The following is a 23,567-nucleotide window of genomic DNA, read 5'->3' as shown; positions in this document are numbered from 1 at the left end:
CCAACCATTACTCCCAATTCTTTGCTCCCCCTGCCGCCCTAGCTGTCAGATTGCTCTCAAGGGGTGGAAATAAATTCAGGTGTTTTTTCACATGTTATGATTTCTTGGGTCCAATGTCATCAGTAACTACATATTTTGGGCCGGTATTTAGGCAAATATTAGTGCCCTAATGACCATAAAAGTGAATCATGACTTTATACACTAGGATGTGTCACATGCCCATGCACTATTCTCTTTCCCTTGAAATGCGAAATAAGACTGCTGCTAGACTAATAAACTCTGTATGTTTGATTTATTTGTTATCATGTGTGCCTAAGTACAGTGAACATCTTTGTTTATGAGCAATACAGGCAGATCATAGTAAGCAAGGATATACATTGAGTGAAAAAACTTAGACATGCTCTATGCTTTGCAAGATTCTGTCTGTCAGCCTCGCCATCTCCCTTTTAATCATTTCTCCACTGACCCAGCACAGGCAGCTGCCTCAGTTTAAGCACTGTATTTCCAGCTGTTCCTAACTGGTGAGCTGAAAGTCAGCTTTGGTATAACAGAAGCACGTAATGATGATGAAGGAGCCCATTTGGCCCATTCTGCTTGCACTAGCTTTCCAGACAAGTATTATGATTTAGTGCCACTCTCCTATCTTTTCCATGTTCCTACTTAAGTAATCTCTATGATCCCCTTGAATACCTGCCATCACAACATTCCAGGCAGGGTATTCCAAACCCTAACAACTCTGTGTGAAAAGTTGCTTTTCTCAAAAATCTGCAAATCACTTTAAATCTGTGCCCTCTTGTTCTTGATAGTTTTACAAACAGGAACAGTTTCTCTATCCAGCCTCCTCATGATATTGAAAACTTATATCGGATTTTTTCAATGCTTGCTTTTCTCCAAGGAAAAGAGTTCCTAATGTCTCCAAAATACTATCATAACTCATGTTTATCATGTATCTTCAGCGCTATCTGCAATGTGCTCACATTCTTCTACAGTGTGGCACCCAGAACTATACATAGCATTCCAACTGAGGTCAAACAAGTGTCTAATGTAAGTTCAGCATCACATCCTTGCTATTTTACACCCCTATTAATACAGCATAAGGTATTCTGGGCTTTATTAACAGATTTCTCCACCCGTACTGCCACCTTTAATAATCACACATATATCCAAAACTCTCTTCTTTTGCACTCTCTTTAGAATTGTACATTTCTTTTATGTCAATTTTCCACACCCCGCCTATCAAAAGCATCTCCACTTCTTATGTATTGAACTTCATCTGCCAGCAATCCATCCAGCTTGTCCATGTCATTCAGGAGCTCTACATTGTTCCCCTCACAGTTTACAATCCCTCCAAGTTTTGAATCACAACTAAATGTTGAAATTGTCCTCTGTGCCATCACACTATAAATCATTTATATATAATCAGGAAAAGGAGCGACAGCTCCCTCCACGGGGAACTTCATTACAAACCTTCCACCAGCTTGAAAAATATCCATCAACATTGTGAGATTTTTGGTGTTAATCCTTGCACATTGTTTCTAGCAATAACAAAAGTTAAAAGTTCAACATCTAAGAAGTACATTTTTATGATTAGATTCTCTACAGTGTGGAAACAGGCCCTTCGGCCCAACAAGTCCACCCCACCCCTTGGAGCATCCCACCCAGATCCATCCCCCTATAACCCACCTAATCTACACACCCCTGAACACTACGGGCAATTTAGCATGGCCAATCCACCTAACTGGCACATCTTTGGACTGTGCGAGGAAACTAGAGCACCTGGAGGAAACCCATGCAGACATGGGGAGAATGTGCAAACTCCACACAGACAGTTCCCCGAGGCTGGAATCGGACCCAGGTCCCTGGTGCTGTGAGGCTGCAGTGCTAACCACTGAGCCACCGTGCCACCCTAAGATGGAGACTTTGATAGTTAAAAGGTGTTGAAAATCTTTCTGCAATTAGTTTTAAATCAACACTTCAGATTTGTAGATAATTAAAATATCTTCACAACCGTTTAAGCTTTCCAATCTGTAACATAGATGATATATATTAATGCTGTTCTTCTATTATTAATTGCACAGATCTTGACAGGAGAAGACTGGAATGCAGTTATGTATTTTGGAATTGAATCACAAGGAGGAGTTAAAAAAGGAATGTTTTCATCTGTTTATTTTATTATCTTGACACTGTTTGGGAATTGTATCCTTTGTAACTTGATCATCTTTGCAGTGCTCAGGTTCTTATTAATAACCAGTTAATGTGGAATGTCTTGAATTTCAATTCAACCAAATGGCACATATTTGATAAGGAAGTAATATTCTACTAATATCTAAGGTTTTGGAGTAGATCTGTAGCTCGGCTTGTGAGTGTTGAGGTTGTTTGGCTCGCTAAGCTGGTTTGTTGTTTCACTGACGTTTCATTACCATGCTGAGTAACATCTTCAGTGCAGCCTCTGATGAAGCTTCGGTGTGTTTTCCTGCCTGGTTTCTAAACTCTGGGGTCCATTGAGATGGGTCGCCTCACTTCCAGGTTTCCTTCATAGTGGAATGTTTATGGGGTCGAGTTCAATGTGTTTATTAATAGCCTGATTCGTGGAGTGTCGTGCTTCCAAGAGTTCTCGTGCTTGTCCCTGCCTAGCCTGTCCCAGGATCTTGGTGTTGTCTCATTTGAACTATCAGACATGACTTTGACTGGGACAACACCAAGATCCTGGGATAGGCTAGGCAGGGACAAGCACGAGAACTCCTGGAAGCACGACACTCCACGAAGCAGGCTATTAATAAACACATTGAACTCGACCCCATAAACATTCCACTATGAAGGAAAACCAGAAGTGAGGCGATCCATCTCAACAGACCAGAGTTTAAAAACCAGGCGGGAAAACACACCAGAGGGTGCACTGAGGATGTTACCAAGCACGGTAACGAAATGTCTGCAAAACAACAAACCAGCTCAGCGAGCCAACCAACCTCAACTCTACTAATATCTTGCAGTCAAAATTTGTTCATCCTGCCATCTGAACTGTAAACCAACTTGCAATATCACAAATCCTGGATAGATTTGTCCCACTACACAACTCAGTCTTCCATTCAAAGGCCTGAACATGTGTGGAATTGGATCACTCAATAGATGAGGTTGGAGAGCAAAATCTATAGTGCAAGCTTTTAATGATCTTTAAATTCTGATCTTAAAGCAAGTATTTTTCCTGAGCTTTATCACAAACAGATACACTTCTCAATGTCTTCTTGGCCATTGCAGTTGACAACCTGGCAAATGCACAAGAGCTGACAAAGGTTTGCATTTCAATTCATTGCCTTCATTGTAGAATAGATATGTTTAGGTGGAACATCATTGATTCCTTTTGGCTTTTGTTGTATAGCTTGCTTACAGTGAAACACTAAACAGCATCTTGTTATGTTGAGGAACACATTAATTTCATTATGGAGCTGAACATTTTACATGTGAAAAACCCTTGATCTCTTGAAGACACTAATTTGACAAACCAAACATTATAGAAACAACATAATTAATTGCACATCACACATAATGAGTTTAATTCCTATTATATTCAGCTCAGAAGCTTGTCTGACACAATTGAATTGTACAATTATAGTTATTAAGTGTTGGATGTTTCCATTTCCAGCCAAAGTGGGCCAAATGTATGTATACAGTCACTGTAGAGATAAAGAGATGATGCAATGGGAATCAAAATGTTTCACCCTACTGGTAATTGTTTTCACACATGTTGTCAGTAGACAGATGCCAGAAACATTTTCGATAGGCTGTGGGAGAAGTCGGATTGCGGCGTCCAATACACGACTTGTTTTGAACTGAAAAGATCCCAATGTCCATATATGAAGCATATTTTACCAATCATTTCTTTTAAAATTATCTGTAGTGAACACTTACTTACAACACTTACCTGTGTTATTTGTTCAAAAATTGCAAATATGCCATTTGTCCTCCATCATCTTGAAAACCATATGAAAAGTAAAACATTTCAAATGAAGTGAAGCGGAAAGGAAGAAGTATTTTCAACAGGAAGCGTGCGATTAAAAACAATAGCAATAAACATTTTTTAATTTTAAGTTAATTGATTATTAAAAGTCTAAAAGTTCATCAGCAGTAACATTTACTAGCAATGTAGCATTTCTGTCATACTTGTGAGCAGATTCAGTAAATGCAGCCTAAAAGCCAAGATTTACATTTAGTTTGTATTCCCATAAATATCTGTAAGATTGTCTGCAGTGTATCTTTTTTCTTTCCATATATACTCAAGTAATGTCAAGCTCGTGTTGACCCCCAAAATTTTGCCCCTAAGTACACCATTTTTTATACACCTTGTGCTAGTCTTGGCAATAGAGTCAATGGATACTGTCTACAAACTATTTTTTGCAATTGTACAGTCCTCATGTAAGTACAGTATGAGAAATACTATTAGACTCCCAAGTCACTGCTGATTCCATAACAATGGACAGCAACAAGTGTCATCAATCTCAGTTCCAAAGACCCACACCACCAGGTTATAATCCAACAGGTTTATTTGAAATTGCAAGTTTTCAAAGCGCAGTCCCTTCATCAGGTGCAGTGAGAGGGCAGGGCATACAGACCCAGAGTTTATAGGCAGAGAGATTTAGGGCAGACAGATCAAAAAATGATCCGACTGGTTTAAGTTGAGTGTCAGATAATAAGTTTCTGCAGGTGACCAAGAATGTTAGACAGTACGAGTAAAGTGTTAACAGCTGAATAACCAGCGAAAGCGTGACCTATAATCCGACAAAATGAGGCAGAGAGACAATTACAAGAAATTAAAAATTGAGTGGTGCTGGATATAAACTAAATGACTGCCATCAGATGATAGGTATAAGAGTCACATGCCAAGGGTTAAACAAAGTAACCCAAAACTATACAGACTCATTAAGGTAGCAAGATCATGGCAATTTATCAAGGTGATGGTGTCAAAACAGGACAGTAAGGAAGATATAGACGTACAGTGAGGTCACATGTGGTGTGACATGAACCTAAGATCACAGTTAAGGCTGTCTCCATGGATACAGAACATGGCTATCAGTCTCTGCGTGGTGATTCTGTGTTATTTTGTATCTCTAATTTTATTTTGGAGGACACTTACCTGACGATCAGAGGCTGAATACCCTTAGCCGCTGAAGTGTTCCCAACTTGGAGGGAATATTCCCGCGTGGCGATTGTTGCACAGTGTCCATTCATCTGTTTTCATGGGGTCTACATGTTCTCACCAATATATCATGCTTTGGAGCATCCCTGCCTGCAGCATATGAGATAACAACATTGACTAAGTCACATGAGTATCTGCTGTGTACGTGGTGGGTGGTGTTCCCATGTATGGTGGTGGCTTCCATGTCACGGATCTAACATGTCACACAGAGGTTGCCGTGACAGAGTTGTGTGGTGTTATGTTCAATGTTGTCGTGAAGTCTGGGTAAATAAGATTTGGTGGTTGTTTGAAGATAGAAGTGGAGGCGTAATGAAGATCTTGACAAAATGCTGTTTGCCATTGATGACATGTTGAAATCTGCAAAGAACATTGTGTCGTTTCTCCACTTCACGGAGGTATTGGAAGACAAAGGGTATTTTTTATTGGCTGTATCCTGTATCTGTCTTCTGAGGAGGCCATTATGGTTTTTAGCTGTGGTACATCGGAACTGGTGATTAATGAGTTGAGCATCGTACCCCATTCTTATGAGGGTGTGCTTCAAAACCTTTAGATGTCCTTGTGTTCCTCCTCATCTGGGCAGATTCTGTGTATACAAAGGACATGTCTGTAGGGGTTGGCTTCTTTAGTATGTTTAGAGTAGCAGCTAGAGAAGTGCGCCATTGTGCAGTTACCCGTGGACTTGCGGTAGAGTGAGGTACTGAGGTGTCCATCCTTGATGGAGATGCGTGTGTCCAATCTTCCTTACTGTCCTGTTTTGACACCATCACCTTGATAAATTGCTGTGATCTTTCTACTGTAATTAGTTTGTGCGGTTTTGGATTACTTCTTACTTTAGTTAGACCCTCAGCATGCAACTCTTATGCCGATCATGTTTGTCATTTAGTCATTTAGTTTGTCTCCAGCACCGCATTATTTTGAAACTGTCTCTCTGCCTCATTTAATCAGATTATGGGTCGTCAAGACTCTGTCTACCTCAGCCTTAAATATATTTAACAATTCTACAAGCATTGCTTTTTGAAGAAGGGAATTCCAAAGACACTCAACCCTGTGAGAGAACATTTTTCCTTGTTTCTCTCTTGAGTGGGTGATCCTTATTTTTAAACTGTAATGCCCTCGCTCTAGATTATCCTACAAAAGGAAAATTCTTTCTTTATGTATCAGACAAGTCCGCTCAGGATATTATATATTTCAGTTAATTCACCTTTGACTGTTGTGAACTCCAGAGGATATAGACCTGGCCTTTTCTCATAAAACAATCTTCTCACTCCTGATAATGTTCTCGTAAACATTCTCTGAACTGGTTCCAATGCATTCTTAGATAGGTGTGGTGAGCAATGCTATACACAGTACTCTTAATGCAGCCTCACCAATGCCCTGTACAACTGAAACATAACCTGTTTACTGCATTCAATTCCCTTCACAGTAAAACATAACATTCGATTAACTTCCTTGATTAGGTTCCTGGTAAGTTTCTTCTAGCATTAATATAAAGAATTTTTTTTTCACATTGATTACCGGCCACTAATAACAGTGATGTTTATCAGACCTCTAATCAGTGCAAGTTTTGGGGAGGTTCAAGATGTTTGAACCAATAACATTATGTATTTCATAACTAGTGTCATTGTTCAAATTTTACTCAACGCGTCAAACTGTTGGCTCTCTTCTTATGTGCACTGGGAATATAATTGGTGCTGTTACTTAGAACTGCTGTAGAGTTCTGGTTAGAAAGTGTAACAAGCTTGAATACTGAATAAGTTGTCCGGGTTGTCCCTTGTCCGCACTGTCTTGTGCTATCACGTGGGGAGAAATTGGTGCAGGTATAGTGGACTGAATGGCCTCTTCCCGTGCCATAATGATTTTGTGGTGATGACTGTCCTTCTTAATGGAAAAATATTGCTTTAAATTTTAGCAATGTAAAAACAAGAACCCTTGCCCCTTTTTGCTGGAGCCATTGGAGAAATTGGATCATTCCCGACGTAGAGTCATGGAGTTATTTAGCACAGAAAGAGAACCTTCGATCCAAGTCGCCTGCCTTCCTATTTCTGTACCCATCCAGATACCTTTTAAATGTTCTAAGTGTACTCACCTCCACAACCTCCTCTGGCAGCTCATTCCAAACACGCACCACTCTCGGCATGAAAATGTTTCCCTTCAGGTCCCTTTTCCCCTCTCTCCTTAAACCTATGCCATCTAGTTTTGGACTCCCAAATACCCTGGCTATTTATGCTATCCATGCCCCTGATAATTTTATAAACGTATATAAGGTCATCCCTTGGCCTCTGAAGCTCCAGGTAAAAAAGCCCTAGCCTATTCAACCTCTCCATTTAGCTCAAGATATGCATACACCCAGGATCAGGGCTGTTTAATTTTTCATAAAATCATAAAATTCTACTGCACAGAAGGAGGTGACATGTCCAATTAGCCACCGGCAGCCTTTCTGTCACCCTGAAACCAGTTCCTAATTAGCAATCAGAGATAATGGGAACTGCAGATGCTGGAGATTCCAAGATAATAAAATGTGAGGCTGGATGAACACAGCAGGCCAAGCAGCATCTCAGGAGCACAAAAGCTGACGTTTCGGGCCTAGACCCTTCATCAGAGAGGGGGATGGGGGGAGGGAACTGGAATAAATAGGGAGAGAGGGGGAGGCGGACCGAAGATGGAGAGTAAAGAAGATAGGTGGAGAGGGTGTAGGTGGGGAGGTAGGGAGGGGATAGGTCAGTCCAGGGAAGACGGACAGGTCAAGGAGGTGGGATGAGGTTAGTAGGTAGCTGGGGGTGCGGCTTGGGGTGGGAGGAAGGGATGGGTGAGAGGAAGAACCGGTTAGGGAGGCAGAGACAGGTTGGACTGGTTTTGGGATGCAGTGGGTGGGGGGGAAGAGCTGGGCTGGTTGTGTGGTGCAGTGGGGGGAGGGGATGAACTGGGCTGGTTGAGGGATGCAGTGGGGGAAGGGGAGATTTTGAAACTGGTGAAGTCCACATTGATACCATATGGCTGCAGGGTTCCCAGGCGGAATATGAGTTGCTGTTCCTGCAACCTTCGGGTGGCATCATTGTGGCAGTGCAGGAGGCTGATCTTGATGACATGTCCATCATGGGCCTCCTGCACTGCCACAATGATGCCACCCGAAGGTTGCAGGAACAGCAACTCATATTCCGCCTGGGAACCCTGCAGCCATATGGTATCAATGTGGACTTCACCAGTTTCAAAATCTCCCCTTCCCCCACTGCATCCCTCAACCAGCCCAGTTCATCCCCTCCCCCCACTGCACCACACAACCAGCCCAGCTCTTCCCCCCCACCCACTGCATCCCAAAACCAGTCCAACCTGTCTCTGCCTCCCTAACCGGTTCTTCCTCTCACCCATCCCTTCCTCCCACCCCAAGCCGCACCCCCAGCTACCTACTAACCTCATCCCACCTCCTTGACCTGTCCGTCTTCCCTGGACTGACCTATCCCCTCCCTACCTCCCCACCTACACCCTCTCCACCTATCTTCTTTACTCTCCATCTTCGGTCCGCCTCCCCCTCTCTCCCTATTTATTCCAGTTCCCTCCCCCCATCCCCCTCTCTGATGAAGGGTCTAGGCCCGAAACGTCAGCTTTTGTGCTCCTGAGATCCTAATTAGCAATTCCAGTTTTTAGAGTTTCTGTTGAATACACTTCCAGGGAGTGTCTTTGTGCATGAAAAGTCTCTAACTACCTGCTTGCTTTTTGTTATTAAATAGCTTATATCTCTGACTTCACTCAGCCAGTAGCGACAGCTTTCTGTCTCAATTGTATCAAAATATCTCATAATTAGCTTAGAACATTTTTCTCGTGTAATGCCATTTTCAGGGGGAAAAGAAACATTTCAAAGTCTGTGTTTTGAAATCTTGGCATAAATTCCATTCCTCAAGAGGTTGGAGAGACATTTTTGTGTCAGTGGAAATAAAATATTCAAGTGTGGTGTGGAACATTGTGTTGCTTAGATCCATCTCCTGTCATTTCATTTCTCAGGATGAAGAAGAAATGGAAGAAGCCAATATCCAAAAAAACACCATCCAGAAGGCCATAGAGGTTGCAGATGTCAGCCCAATATCTGCAACGAACCTATCAATAGCAGCGTAAGTTCAGAGTTTATACTGTAACATTTTGCACCGAATTTTTTGTATGTCATTGCACTTCAATTGGTTTTGCATGATGCCAAAAATATCCACACTTCTGTCTATTTTGTTTTATATGTGCTATTTTATTTGTTGTCTTTAAGTTCTGGTATTTTAATTTTGTCTGGAATCCAATATTATTGGTCCATGGAATGCATATCTATCATGTACTGCCATTGGTACCTTCCACAGGACTACTCTCATTGCTAGGGCCACTGAACAGATGTCAGTATTGAGAGCTACAAAAGAGAAAACATAGACAGCCAGGGCACATGCACTTTATTGCCCTGTAATAATCCATCTGGAAGAGTGCATGTTGTTTGAAAGAAAGTTTATGCTGAAAAGTGCTGTCTTCCCATATCTTCCTGCCTCACTGTACATGTTCTGACCTGAAAACTGTTCATTTGAAAGAGCTATCAGAAGTATGTTGATGACAGTTAATCCATGTTGGAGTGAACATTTTTTCTCAAACATTCTTTCATTAGATTTGAGCTTCACTCTAAGGTAAGTATTTGTTCTCTATCCTGAATTGTCTTTGAGAAGGTGGTGGCGAAGTGCAACCTTCAAACTTGTGCGCAGATGCTTACAGTCCTGTTCCAGGCAGGGTTGATGAAGAGTGGAAAATATAGTATCAGGTCAGGATGGTACAGAGGAGAATGTGCTTTTGGTGATTTCCCCACACACCTGCTATCCTTGTCATTGTAAGTGGGAGTGTTCAAGCTTTTATAATGTGAAATCAAAGGAAGCTCAGTGAGCTGCTAGAGTACAATTTGTTTTTGTTTAAACTTCAGCATCATGTGGAGTGTGGTTGGAGCTGCATTCTTCCATCTAAATGGAAATTAATTTAAATAACTTCAACCTTGTGCCTTGTAGATGGCAGACAGGTCTTGGTGAGTCAGAAGATGAGTTCTTGCAGCAGGATTATTTGTATGTCTGGTCTGGTTTCTAGTTAATGGTAGAGTTTCCTTTAGTTCTCTGAAAGTATTCAAAGGCCCTTCCTGAAGTAGAACTGCATTTCACATTGCAGAAGATGGATCATGGGATGGTTGGGATGAGAATGATTTGTGAGTTGCCTCAAACTTGTTAGATTATCCAGAGGGATCAAAGAGAATGCTTTACTAAATTTGGTGATAATGGGAACTGCAGATGCTGGAAAATCCAAGATAATGAAATGTGAGGCTGGATGAACACAGCAGGCCCAGCAGCATCTCAGGAGCACAAAAGCTGACGTTTCGGGCCTAGACCCTTCATCAGAGAGGGGGATGGGGTGAGGGTTCTGGAATAAATAGGGAGAGAGGGGGAGGCGGACTGAAGATGGAGAGAAAAGAAGATAGGTGGAGAGGAGAGTATAGGTGGGGAGGGGATAGGTCAGTCCAGGGAAGACGGACAGGTCAAGGAGGTGGGATGAGGTTAGTAGGTAGGAGATGGAGGTGCGGCTTGGGGTGGGAGGAAGGGATGGGTGAGAGGAAGAACAGGTTAGGGAGGCAGAGACAGGTTGGACTGGTTTTGGGATGCAGTGGGGGGAGGGGACGAACTGGGCTGGTTTTGGGATGCGGTGGGGGAAGGGGAGATTTTGACGCTGGTGAAGTCCACATTGATACCATTGGGCTGCAGGGTTCCCAAGCGGAATATGAGTTGCTGTTCCTGCAACCTTCGGGTGGCATCATTGTGACACTGCAGGAGGCCCATGATGGACATGTCATCTACTGACCTATCCCCTCCCCACCTCCCCACCTATACTCTCCTCTTCAGCTATCTTCTTTTCTCTCCATCTTCGGTCTGCCTCCCCCTCTCTCCCTATTTATTCCAGAACCCTCACCCTATCCCCCTCTCTGAAGGGTCTAGGCCCGAAATGTCAGCTTTTGTGCTCCTGAGATGCTGCTGGGCCTGCTGTGTTCATCCAGCCTCACATTTCTTTACTAAATTTGGTCTCTGGTTCTGATTTAACCCTCATAGGAAGTTTGTGTGCCTAAGAAAATTGATGGTATGCATAGCTACACCATGTCTGGACGAGGGAGATTGGGACAATATGGTCTTTCTTCATCCCAGTCATATATTTGTCTGTATCCACTACCTCTGGGAGTGGAGATTCCGGAGGTGTAGAGGTAGTAAGGATAACATGAGCAATAAAAATAGCCATATTCCATTGTTTAATGTCTGAGTTTCCTAATTTTTTGATTTTTTTTTAAAGATTGCAATAATATTAAATATGCTTTGGTTATTGACAATGCTATTCAGCCCATAATAGCACCAATACAGTTGGAAAGAATGTATTAATAAATGCTCCACACGTATACAACTCGTTTACATAGATTAACACAGTTTCTGTTTATTTCTCTTGTTTTTCTGCATTAATTTGAATGAGGAACCATTTCATTTCGGCTGTGATTTCTTTCTGTTCAGCTTTTCGTTGCTTTAATTTGAATTATATGAAGGTGAGTTGATATAATCAGTTCCAAAACCTCAGCCCATTCTTTCCCTAACTGGCTATATCTTGGACCAGTACTCTGTTCCTAAGTTGGTTTGTTCTGAGCAGAAAAAAGCAAGAAGTGGAAATGAACTGTGCAATTCGTGGGGCAAAAACGCCACTTTTAGCAAATGATAAGACCCAATAATTACTGGGCTTTCTACCTCTTTTCTGATGAGGTCAGAAGGCTTTGTAAATTTATGTCCAACCTGCTTTATGTGGCCTATGTTTCTATTCAGTCACTGAGATTTATTAATTCTGGTTAACATATCTTTAGAAGAAAACATAATAAATGCCAGATTGGTTAATGGCCTGTTTGTATGACATTTCAACTTTCTTTTCCTCAATAAACTGATAGCGTTGAGAGACGTATCAATAAATCTCCAAAGTTATTTATGTGGATTAATGTTACCTGAATATCAAGCGTTGCAAACAGAGACTTTACAAATTTTGATACTGACACTCTTCCCAGCAAAGAAAATACATTATTTTCTTAATACATCTCTGGTGCTATGTATTATTATATTTCCACATTTTGCCTTTGCAATGTATCTACTATTAAAGCAACTTGTTTGAACTCCTTCCTTTCCTTCTATCCTTGAGTGAAATGTGGTAAGTATTTATCATGCAAATAAGTTGATAAACTCCTTTTTTCTTTCTTCTGGTATGTGTAATAGACCTCTCCCCACAGGCCCATATTGTTATATATTTTATGTGATTTGTCATTTTACTGTATTTCAGATTGTGACTCCAGGAGTGATTTATACAGAAGTGACACTTGCTCAATTTATTTCCTTCTTGAAGGTTCTGTATGGTATTCCCATTGTAGTACCTTCATTCAAAGCAGGATGGAGTCTGAAGGTCAAAGCATTAAGACTAATTGTTGTTTGGCTGCATTGAGTTTGGTTCAGTAGCAGTTTTCATCAGAATAACTGCTCTGATCAAGTCTGTGGAGGTGGAGTCACAGACAAATGCAACCTGCCTGTGAATATGATGGAGCTTTTTGATCTTTTCCCAATGTATTTTTTGTCTCATCTTTTTTGCATGTGCAGTTTTGTAAAGCAAAATCGAGGTGCTCTATCTCGCAGCTCGTCAGTCTCCAGCGTAAATTCACCGTGAGTTGCTCTCTGTTACAATATTATAAGTAACCTCTTCAAAAAAGTATCATTCACCATTGTAACACTGAGTGTGAAGAGCGGATGTTGTAAACATGCAGTGGCTGTGCTCTTCCTACTGTTCAGACAACTTTGTTTGTCTACTCCATTCACTGTCATTGGTGGCTTCTGTGCTTGTCAATATCTTGTCACTTTATTATGTTCCTTTGACCTATCTGTGGTGAATTGGGTAATACACCAACTTGAACAAGGAAGTTGAAATTATGTATCATCTAAGCTTAGCAACCCTCATTCCATTAAATTGTCTAATTAAGGTTACAGTAAATTTATTTGCATGCAGACAAAATAATTGCGTCAAAATCAATTAGGACTAATTGGCCTGGAATTCTTTCATTCAGAATGAAATTGGTAATGAAACCATAAAATATTGTTTTGTCCAATATATTCCTGTTCCTAGTTGCCATTAAGTTCTTCACATTTTAAAAACTGAACAAAATTTAAAGTATGACAGAATAGTCTTAATCTTATTAAATCTATTGTTATGTTGTACGCGACTTCTTCACATGATGACAGTTAAAACCTCCAGTTGATTTTAGTGTGTTCAGTAAGGTAGCTGTTTTATTTTCTAGAATCTGTGAAACCGTGGTGGTGATGAATCTGCATCCTCAACAGTAAGGTTCTGAATATTGCTTTGGCCCTTTAATCAGCTGCAGAACCTTACTTTTAATGGGTTTTTAAATTCACAGATATTTTATGATAAAGGCATTCAGTTTCCAAAGATACCTGTAAAATACAGTGTATACAAAATGTCACATAAATCAATGGAAGTCAGAACAATTCCTTTTATCTTTAACTTTGTACCTGCCTTTGTAGCGTACTGAAACTGATATAGTGCAGTATGTCTGTGCCAACATTTAATGAGCTAGTTGAGTTTAAATGGATCAATGTTTCCATTCATGTCGTGAACAAATGTTCACAGTGTATAAAGGGCCAGTTTTTGCATTGAGCAAAAGCAACATGTACTACTGCTGATCGGGAAGAAAGTGGCTCAGAGACCTCTAACCTCCTCTTGTTGTGAAATGTCTCGGCCTTTCCTGACAGCAGTTTAAACTTTGCATCAATTCAAGGGAATACATAGGCATACAGCAGCAGTAATGTTAGCAACAAAATAAGGAACCGATCACATTGAAGTATTCTCACACTGCAAAACGGTAAATTCATTTGCATGCGGACAAAATAATTAACCACTTACATAACCGCTTAAAATTGTTTGTATTAAGGCCTGGATTTTTACTCTGAAATCAGTTGCATGGTGTCAGGAGAATTCTCAGCTACGTAACTCTGCTTTTAAAGAGGGATGCCCAGCTTTCAGTGTTTTGTTTGAAGAGGAGAGTACCCATGCAAATTCAGGCTGAGTTATCCCTGTGAATTGTGAGGGGGGGGGTGACCCAAATGTAGAGGCAGACTGGGTGGAAAACATGCCTTTGGGTCGTACCCAAAACCTAAAAAGAAAGAATAAAAGCTAAAAAAAAACCCAGGCTCTTGCCACTCATAATCCCTTGTCCTCCCCTGCACATGACTGTACTCCTATCCATGCCAACTAATACCACTCCTTGCCCTGTACCGACCCCTGTAACCCCTCATACTTTCTATTACTACTTACGTCCCTATACCCAATGTCCTAACCCTTTAACATCCCAATGCAAGTTCATACCGATCTATGCCCTCACTTTTTGTCCTACACTTAACCTGTCAACTCACCCAGAATTTGCTCTGGGCATCCTTCATTATGGCAAGATGAAGTTCCAAGAAATAAGTTTAAGGGCAGAATCTTGTACTGCACCTGGAATCGGATGTTGGAGTGGGTGGGAGATGTCTAACTGGGTGATGGCGGGATGAAACTGCAGGAACAGATTTGTGAAAGTTTGAAGATGGTAAGTGGTGGGAAGCCCTTTCTCATGTAGCTGTCTGCCACATATGCCTATTGAAAAGCAATCTTGCCAGAATTGCCCATGCTTTACCCAACCTGGTTCTCCAGGACCACCAGTATGAGCCTTAAAATTCTCAACTGCCTCCAAGTGGTCTACAGCCAGAAAAGTTATTCAATGGCAGCCAGTGATCAAAATTGGATGGTGCTAGTCAAATGCAATAGGGCAGGGCTTTCTGAGGCTGGGAAGGAGGAATAACATCTTAGGTAGCCAGAGAGGCATGGAGGGAAATGGTGGGAGCATGGTTTCATAGAATCCATACATTGTGGAAACAGGCCATTTGGCCCAACAAGTCCACAACAACCCCCTGAAGAGCATCCGATTCAGACCCATCCCCCTGCCCTTTCCCTGTAACCCTGCATTTCCTGTGACTCATGTCCCTAACCCACATATCCCTGAACACTACAGGCAAATTTAGCATGACCAATCCAAATTTACACTTCTTTGCACTGTGGGAGGAAACTGGTGCACCTGGGAGAAACTCGCACTGACACCGGGAGAATTTGCAAACTCCACACAGACAGGGTGGAATCAAATCTGGGTCCATGGTGCTGTAAGACAACAGTGCTAACTACGGAGCCAACCGTCCATAGAGAAGGCAAGGTGAGAGAAGGGAATGTAGTAAGATTCCAATTAATGCATGGTACTCCTTTCCTTCTGTTATTGCTACACTCGGGTGCGGCATGGTGGCACAGTCATTAGCATTGCTGCCTCAGAGTGCCAGGGACCCGGGTTCTATTCCTGACTTGGATGTGTGTCTATGTGAAGTTTACACGTTCTCTCCGTGTCTATGTGCATTTCTGCCAGGCACGCCAGTTTCCTGCCACAGTCCAAAGATATGCAGGTTAGGGTGGATTAGCCGTGCTAAATTGCCCGTAGTGTCCAGGGATGTGTTGGCTAGGTGGATTAGCCATGTGAAATGCAGGATTACAGGAATGGTGGGATGCTGTTTGGTGGGCCAATGCAAACATCATGGACCAAATGGCCTTTTTCCACACTGTGGGGATTCTATATCAAAAAAAGATGGGTTCATGACTAAAATAAAACAATGAACTGTAGAGTCTGGAGATTTGAATTAAAAACAGAATTTGCTGCAGAAACCCAGTAGGGCTGGTAGCATCTTTGGGAGAAAGTAGAGGTAATGTTGTGAGTCCAGCAACCCAAAAGCAGGAGAGTAATGGTTATATTTCGTTGGGTGATGGGGGTGGTTGGTGGGTGTTGTGGAGGGTAGAATGTGACGTGCACCATTTTTAAAATGTCTTCTTGTAAACACGGTAGCTCTACAAGTGAAATCCATTGAAGTGGGAAGTGGGTCTTTATTTGTGGTGGGGTGCAGAGTTAACACTGAGCACAATTGAACACAAATGGTCAGGACAGGAGGAAGGGCCAAATGACTGTACTGGCCAGGTCGGTCCCTGCAACTTGTCCATGGATCACTTCGGGGCAGCCATGACAAGGAGTCCAAATAACGCTGTGCTGTGTGTTTGCTGTGGTCTGGCTGCTCAGGAATGAGTGTGAGGTAACTGAGGCCCAGGCAGATCAATGGCCACAGCAGCAACAGCAGCCCAGGAAGCTGGCAACTAGGGGCCAGTGAGACATTGAGTGTTGGTGTACATCAAATACACCACAAACGTGAGCCTGCAAATGTCGGAAGGCAACGTCAGAGGCAGCTGGGGAGGTCCTGCCCTGCCATTACCCAGGTGTGCCAACTGCTGTAGGAAGACCTGCATCTGGGAGGATTAGGAGGCAGTCCAATACTGATTGCATGAAAAGTTACCATGGCATTGCACTTCTTCACCAGCATCTCATCTCCATAGCTCTGGTGGGAGCATGTGTGAAATATCACAGTCAGCCCCCAAAACCACAGCATGGAGGCGACCAGTGCCCTGTTCAGAAGAGAGAATCTGGTAGTTTTGCATCAGGTAGCCAAAACTACGGAGGTTTGGTGTGAACATATAGGATTTCCACAAGTGAGAAGGGAAATTGACTGCTTAAGTCCTGGGCTCAGAGCTATGTTTTAGGGCTGAGATTAATTTTCAAGCAGCCTGCAGCTTTCATTCATAAAGGGCTTTCACACACTGTAAGTAGAGCTGGCCTGTGCAAGCACTTCCCAAGGAGCTATTACATGAATATTTTCACTAACCTGCAGATACCAGAATGTTTGCTCCCGTCAACTGCAGGTTTAACATAGCATCTTGGTAATGGGGGATACCCACAGACAAAGTGGCTAAAGCTATCAGTCAGGAGGCATCCTCAAAGGACAGCTGGTCTCTCTGTCAGTGCTGGCTCCAGCTCTGTCCTTGCCAAATGTTCTGTGATTGCCGCCTCAGCTGATGTCAAGATCTTTGTGCTCAGAGACATTTTTATCCAGTTTTGGAACACTCCTGCCCACTATGAACATTTGTGTCCTGCTAAAGGATAGAATGTGTCATCCCAGTGGGTGTTTAACCACTTAGTGTGCATGCATGCCAATGACAGCTGCTGAAGTTTCCCCAGTAAGTGTTATTACTAACACCACTACAAATGGTACAACTTTCACAGCATGAAGTGACTCCCACACACTCAGCCTGCATGCTCCATTTGATCATGAAGCCTGCAACCCAAGCTTTTGTCTGACAGCTCGTTGTACTTGCATACCTTCTCTGCTTGATAATCTTATGAGGTGCCAATATGCAGTGAGCGCACAGTGCCACTTACCCTAGCTGGGCATGGCAGATTGTTCCTTCGCTGCACCAAATTCTGGAGTGGGCCCCAGGGATTCCAGTTCCCACTTAAACCTTCGTCTGGGTTTCCCTGGGAAAATAAGAGAGCCTTCTGCTGCTGTTCCTTGGAAACAGAGCATGGTGCCTTTTCTGGATGATGCGGAGGTGAATTTACAACAAGACCTCACAGAACCATGGGGTCAAGTGTTGTCTATGCTTAGATATTAGTGAATGACCAGAACCAATAGCTGAGAGCTTTGCAGTTCCCAAAACCGAGAATTATACTCCTGGTTTGTAGCTAGTTATCTTTTAAATATGATGCCTGGAATTTCAACTACATAAACCATACAAGCAGGAGGCATCAGCTTCCTGTTGGCCCCTTCCGCGTGGCACACCCCTGTGGATCTAATTGGCTGACAGCCACAAGCTAACCATCTGGCCCTAAACAGAAGTGTCACTCAATGCCTATCCTACCAACAACAACCTTACTGCTACCAAATGATTCTGCCCGAAAAGTCAGTTGCAGACTTTACTATTTTGAAAATATCCTGTCCTTAATAAACACTGTATTTACAGTTGTATGGTGGTACTGAACTTGAGTATTGTTGAAAGGGAGAGACAATTTCTCAAAGCTTTCTGACTTACACTCATCAGGGCTTTTTACAAAAATACCAATGAAGGAGGAAACCAACATTTATTTTGTGTGAGAGAAGACTGTTGATTGGTTGGCAAATGGATCTAGATTGCTAGAGGTGTTGCCATGGAGATTCCACCAGTGAATGATGGCTGACTGTTAACTCCCAGGCTTTGTTTAGATTTCAAACTGGGCAGGTTGGCTTAAGCTGGTCAGTGAAATTAACCAATGAATAGCCGTCTCCTGTTTTTTTAATTAATCTGACAGTGTGTATATGATATATTTATATGCAAAGAACAGATCCCTGTGTATTCACATATATAGCTTCCAGTATACACATTGCAAGCCCAACTGACAATTCTGAATTGGTTGGCAGTGCAATTCTTTGCACACTCAGGATTGGCCAGCAAATGTTGCCCAATTGAGAAATCCACACTTAACTTTGGAGATCATGTTGCAAGCTTTGCAAGCATGAGCTGGTCATACATGTCAACATTGTGCTTGTTGAATACAATTAAAGGAACAGGCTCAAAAATAGAAGTTACAGGAAAAACTCATCGGGTCTGGCAGCATCTGTGAAGAAAAAATCAGAGTTAACATTTTGGGTCCAGTGACTCTTCCTCGGAACTGCTGAGGTACCCTGGACTGTCCAAAACAAAATGCTCAAAGTTCAGAACTGCTCCTCATCTTTCTGCTTTTATATTCCCAGATGACTAAAATCTGATTTGAGTGGAGGTAGCTGGTAATTTAAATGAATAACTGATTCTGTGAACTGAGCATGTGCAAAACATGGCCTGCATGTTCCTGCACTTGTGTAAATGGGAAGTGCATGTTTCAGGTTAGGATTTTCAAATTCCCAGCTCTCTGAAATGGCAACAATCGAGGCCAAAGTTTAACTGTATGAATGTAGTAAAATAAAGACAAGGCAAGCTAATTTTATGTTTCTTTCTTAAAATATGGAGTTTTAATCAATGAGAAGAAGTTTAATATGCTGCAACATTTGTTCTTCAGGTCAAGTGATGGCTCAAGTAGTAATCATGAAATCAGTCATTAATTGGAAGTTAATTATATTGCCATGATACACAAGTGAAATGCATTGTTTAACTGAGTACTTAGCACATTTATAGGGACTCTTGTTGTGAAGTGGTAGATGGTACCTGGTGGTCTGGGTTCAAGTCCCACCTGCTTCAGAGATGTGTAATAACATCACTGAATGGATTGATTTTTTTTAAAAATGTTCTTACGGAACAGTGGTAGCATCCCTGTCTTTGAGCCAGACAGCCTGGCTTCAAGGCCCACCTGCTCCAGAGGAGTGTATTAACTTCTCTGAGAGTTTGATTAGAAAATATTTCAGCACATCTATCAAAAACAGTGGTGTTCCGCAGGGATGTGTTCTGGGACCTCTGCTCTTTGTGATCTCTATAAATGACTTGGATGAGGAAGCGGAAGGGTGGGTTAGCAAGTTTGCCGATGACACAAATGTTGGTGGAGTTGTGATAGTGTGCAGGGCTGTTGTAGGTTTCAAAGGGACATTGATGGGATGCAGAGCTGGGCAAAGAAGTGGCAGATAGAATTTGACCCGGGAAAAGTGTGAAGTGATTCATTTTGGAAGGTCAAATTTGAATGCAGAATATAGGGTTAATGGCAGGATTCTTGGCAGTGTGGAGGAACAGAGGGATCTTAGGATCCACGTCCATAGATTCCTCAAAGTTACCACCCAAGTTGATAGGGTTGTTAAGAAGGCATATGGCATGTTGGCTTTCATTGGCAGGGGTATTGAGTTTAAGAATCGCGAGGTTATGCTGCAGCTCTACAAAACCCTGGTTAGGCCACACTTGGAATATTGTGTTCAGTTCTGGTTGCCTCATTATCGGAAGGATGTGGAACCTTTAGAGAGGGTGCAGGGGAGATTTACCAGGATGCTCCTAGACTGGAGGGCAGGTCTTATGAGGACAGGTTGAGGGAGCTAGGGCTTTTCTCATTGGAGCGAAGAAGGATGACAGATGACTTGATCGAGGTGGACAAGATGATGAGAGGCATAGATAGAGTGGATAGCCAGAAACTCTTTTCCGGGGTGTAAGTGACTATTATGTGGGGATATAATTTAAGATGATTGGAGGAAGGTATAGGGGAGATGTCAGAGGTAGGTTCATTGTACAGAGAGTAGTGGGTGCGTGGACTGCAATGCTGGCACTGGTAGTGGTGTCAGATACATTAGGGACATTTTAAATGACTCTTAGATAGGCATATGGTTGATAATAAAATGAAGGGTCTGCAGGGTAGTTGATTTTAGAGCAGGATAATAGGTCAGCATGACACAATGGACTGAAAGGCCTGTACTGTGCTGTACTGTTTTATGTTCTAAGATTCCTGGGTCACTGGATTAGTTGGTATGAGGCACAGCTATGTAATGCTGCATTCTGTGAGTAAACGTATTTCAGGGAAAACATGAGTGTGTAGTTTTGTCCAACAGCAACTGGTTTATGGTCCAGTTGTGTTAGTATGTCATTGTAAAGACAGTTAAACTTCATTTAACAAGGTGCAGCCTTTTCAAAAGGTTTTACAGTGAGACCAACAGTGGAAAGAAAACAGAGGGAGTTCTTATCAATTCGCGATGGCAGGGGAGAGTGAAGTTTGTGAGATCCTGTTCAGAAAATCTCTAGAGGAATATAGACTGACTAATAGCAATTTTAGGATTTCTACTGGGTATTAATAGACTCTCAGGTGACTGTTAGCTTCAGTAGAGTAATGGTGGCAAATACCCACGATTTGCATGATCCTGTCATTTTACTTAGCATGATTTCAAAGCCTCAATGTTTCAGCAGTGCATGCTTGGAAAAGGATTCTTGTTTAATTTTTCTTAACCTTTAACTTTTTCACGAAGCTAGTTGTTAAGTTATGGAATGTGCTGCTTGAGAGTGTAAGGTGAAGGCTTACAAAGGGATTAGTTTTTTTTATTTGAAAAGGAACAATGTGAATTGTTTATAGAATGAAGCAGGAGGATGGCACCCAGTAAAATGCTCATCTGGAGAGCTGGCACAGACACTATGGGCTAAACGGCCTCCTTTGTGCTGTGACAAATCAGTATTTTGTATGGATTTATCATGTCTCAATATTGATCAGAATCTTGTACACTGAACTGTGCTACTTGTTGCCTCAACAGTTTAATTGTGAAATTAGAAAAAACCCCAGATGTTCTGATCATGCTGCGGACTAAAACAAAAATTGAACTTTATTTTAACTATTTGAAAATTACAATTTTCTTGGAAAACATATTGCAGATGCTAAAATATAGAAACGGAGGTCTTCCAGTTTTTGATTTTTAAAAGAACAGGAAACAAATTTGCTGCATATTTGGAACTGTTTAAAAAAAAATTAGTTTCTAACTTAACCATTTCAATTATTCCTGCATTGCAAAGAACAATTAAATAATGTCCAAATAAGCATAAATTAAGGATGCTTTTCTCTTTCCAACAGAACTGCCAAACTATTGGTTCAATAAATCCTTCACTTAGAGGGATAAGATGGTGTCCATGGCCATTATGTTTCAGATAGTGAAAGAGTTACTTTTTAGCTAACGCTTTCTGTATGGTTTCCGCAGTGGAATTGCTATACGTCTCAGAGGTCATCGCAATGTCTCATTTGAATGCTCCTATGCAGCTTTTGTTGTAAATGTGTTTCTTTGCACCATTTGGAGCATTCTTACTTGTATGTATGCTTATTTTTCCACTCTGTATTGCGTCAAGTGTGATTCTGTGCTTCTGACATTCAGCTGTTAGATTAGATATACAACTATGACAAGCTGAACATTACTGCAGAACAGGCCTGAGATTTATAGTTTACATAAGGAATGTTTTCATTCTTTTGTTTCACATTTACCACTCTCAATTAGTTTCTTATTTTGAAACTTTGTGGTTTTTCACAAACAAAAAGAATCCCCTTTCGATGCAAGCACAGAATCAGAACTTTTGTCTTCACACATTCACATTTACTCAGGAGCTGTGCTGCTGCTTGATGATAGCACCCAACAAATGACACATTGTTACATGTGAAAATGGATGGCATTTGCTTGTGGTGCTGATCTTTCCTTTTGGCACGAATGATTGATTGCGTCAGGGTTATGGAGAATGCGTGTTTCAGTGCAACAATGACATCTGGGTGACTTTTTAAATCGAGCATCAATTCAAAAAGGTAGACTTTCCATTCGATCAGAGGAGTACTCTTTGCTAAAACACCCGTTTTCACCCCTTGCTTAAAATGCTGTGTGTGGTTAATTTTTGAAAGCAGGGTGAGATTTAAAGTGGACACAGTTTCTGTAACAACTTCCTAGAAGTGCAGCATTAAATTACTCTTTGTTACTTGTTGGTTATAGCAAGGATCAACAGAAGGCATTCAAGTCAATGTCGGTCTGGGAGCAAAGGACTTCACAGCTAAGGCGCCAACACATCCTGACCAGTCAAGAGGCTCTGTTTAATGAACTTGATGATGAGCAGCGCAGAGTGTATGTCTCCTCCCATCAGATCCGGCCAGACATGAAAACCCACTTGGACCGACCTCTAGTCGTGGAGCCCAGGAAAGAGGTGCGGAACAGCAATGTTAAAATCAGTCAGAATGACTGCCAGGACAGTGAACATGAAAGGTTGGTCCAGCCCGAGAGCTGCGAGGTCCCAAAAAGGCACCATCGGCATCGAGAAAAGTCGAACGAGCCCGAGAAGGGGGATGGCATGACCAACAACGGAGAATCCGGGGCGAACAGCAAAGATGAGGCCCGGCACTTGCACAAGAGCCGAAGTAAAGAGACCGAGAGAGAGCAGGAGGAAAGGCCCAAGGATGGCAAAGGCGAGCGCAGCAGGAGTCGCGAAGGCGGGAGGAGGCATCATCACCACCAGCAGAGCTCGGTGGATGAACCTCCTGAAAAGGAGCACAGGCGCCACCGGCCCCACCGGCACGGATCAGAGCAGCAAGCCAAGGAGGGCAACAATGGTACAGCCAACGGCACCAAGAGTGAACGGCGGACACGTGCTAAAGATGGCTCACGTTCAGGGAACCGAGAGGGAGACGCAGTGGGCAGAAGTCAGCACCCGGAGGGAGCAGAAAGGCGGCGCAGGCACAGACAGAAAGCCCTCTCCACCTATGAGACCGAAGATAAGAGGGAGAATGATGAAAAGGAAGCAGAGACTGTCCTGCGAGAACGTCGGAATCACAAAGTGAAGTAAGTCTTCACAAAGTTATTGCAATATTTTATTGATTTGTGGGTTTAGCAGTTATTTTTCTTAAATCAGGATCTTAAACAAAGTTGTGGAAAAGCCCAGCAAGCCTGGCAGCATC

The 23,567-nt window shown here is 42.2% G+C and overlaps 1 protein-coding gene across 2 annotated transcripts in view; it reads left to right on the top strand.

The window, feature by feature from the left end:
* The window catches only part of cacna1ba (calcium channel, voltage-dependent, N type, alpha 1B subunit, a), a 566,885-nt gene that overhangs the window by 396,466 nt on the left and 146,852 nt on the right, over positions 1-23,567 (top strand). For both annotated transcript variants that reach the window (XM_059638405.1, XM_059638404.1), the window contains exons 17-21: positions 2,079-2,196; positions 3,223-3,290; positions 9,188-9,294; positions 12,853-12,915; positions 22,612-23,451. In XM_059638405.1, coding sequence (XP_059494388.1) covers positions 2,079-2,196; positions 3,223-3,290; positions 9,188-9,294; positions 12,853-12,915; positions 22,612-23,451 — 1,196 coding nt within the window. The remainder of the gene's footprint in view (positions 1-2,078; positions 2,197-3,222; positions 3,291-9,187; positions 9,295-12,852; positions 12,916-22,611; positions 23,452-23,567) is intronic.

The sequence above is a fragment of the Stegostoma tigrinum genome, chromosome 29, assembly GCF_030684315.1.
Source record: "Stegostoma tigrinum isolate sSteTig4 chromosome 29, sSteTig4.hap1, whole genome shotgun sequence".
Lineage (NCBI taxonomy): Eukaryota > Metazoa > Chordata > Chondrichthyes > Orectolobiformes > Stegostomatidae > Stegostoma > Stegostoma tigrinum.
The sequence above is the reverse complement of the archived record's forward strand: the minus strand, read 5'-3'. Positions and strand labels throughout refer to the sequence as shown.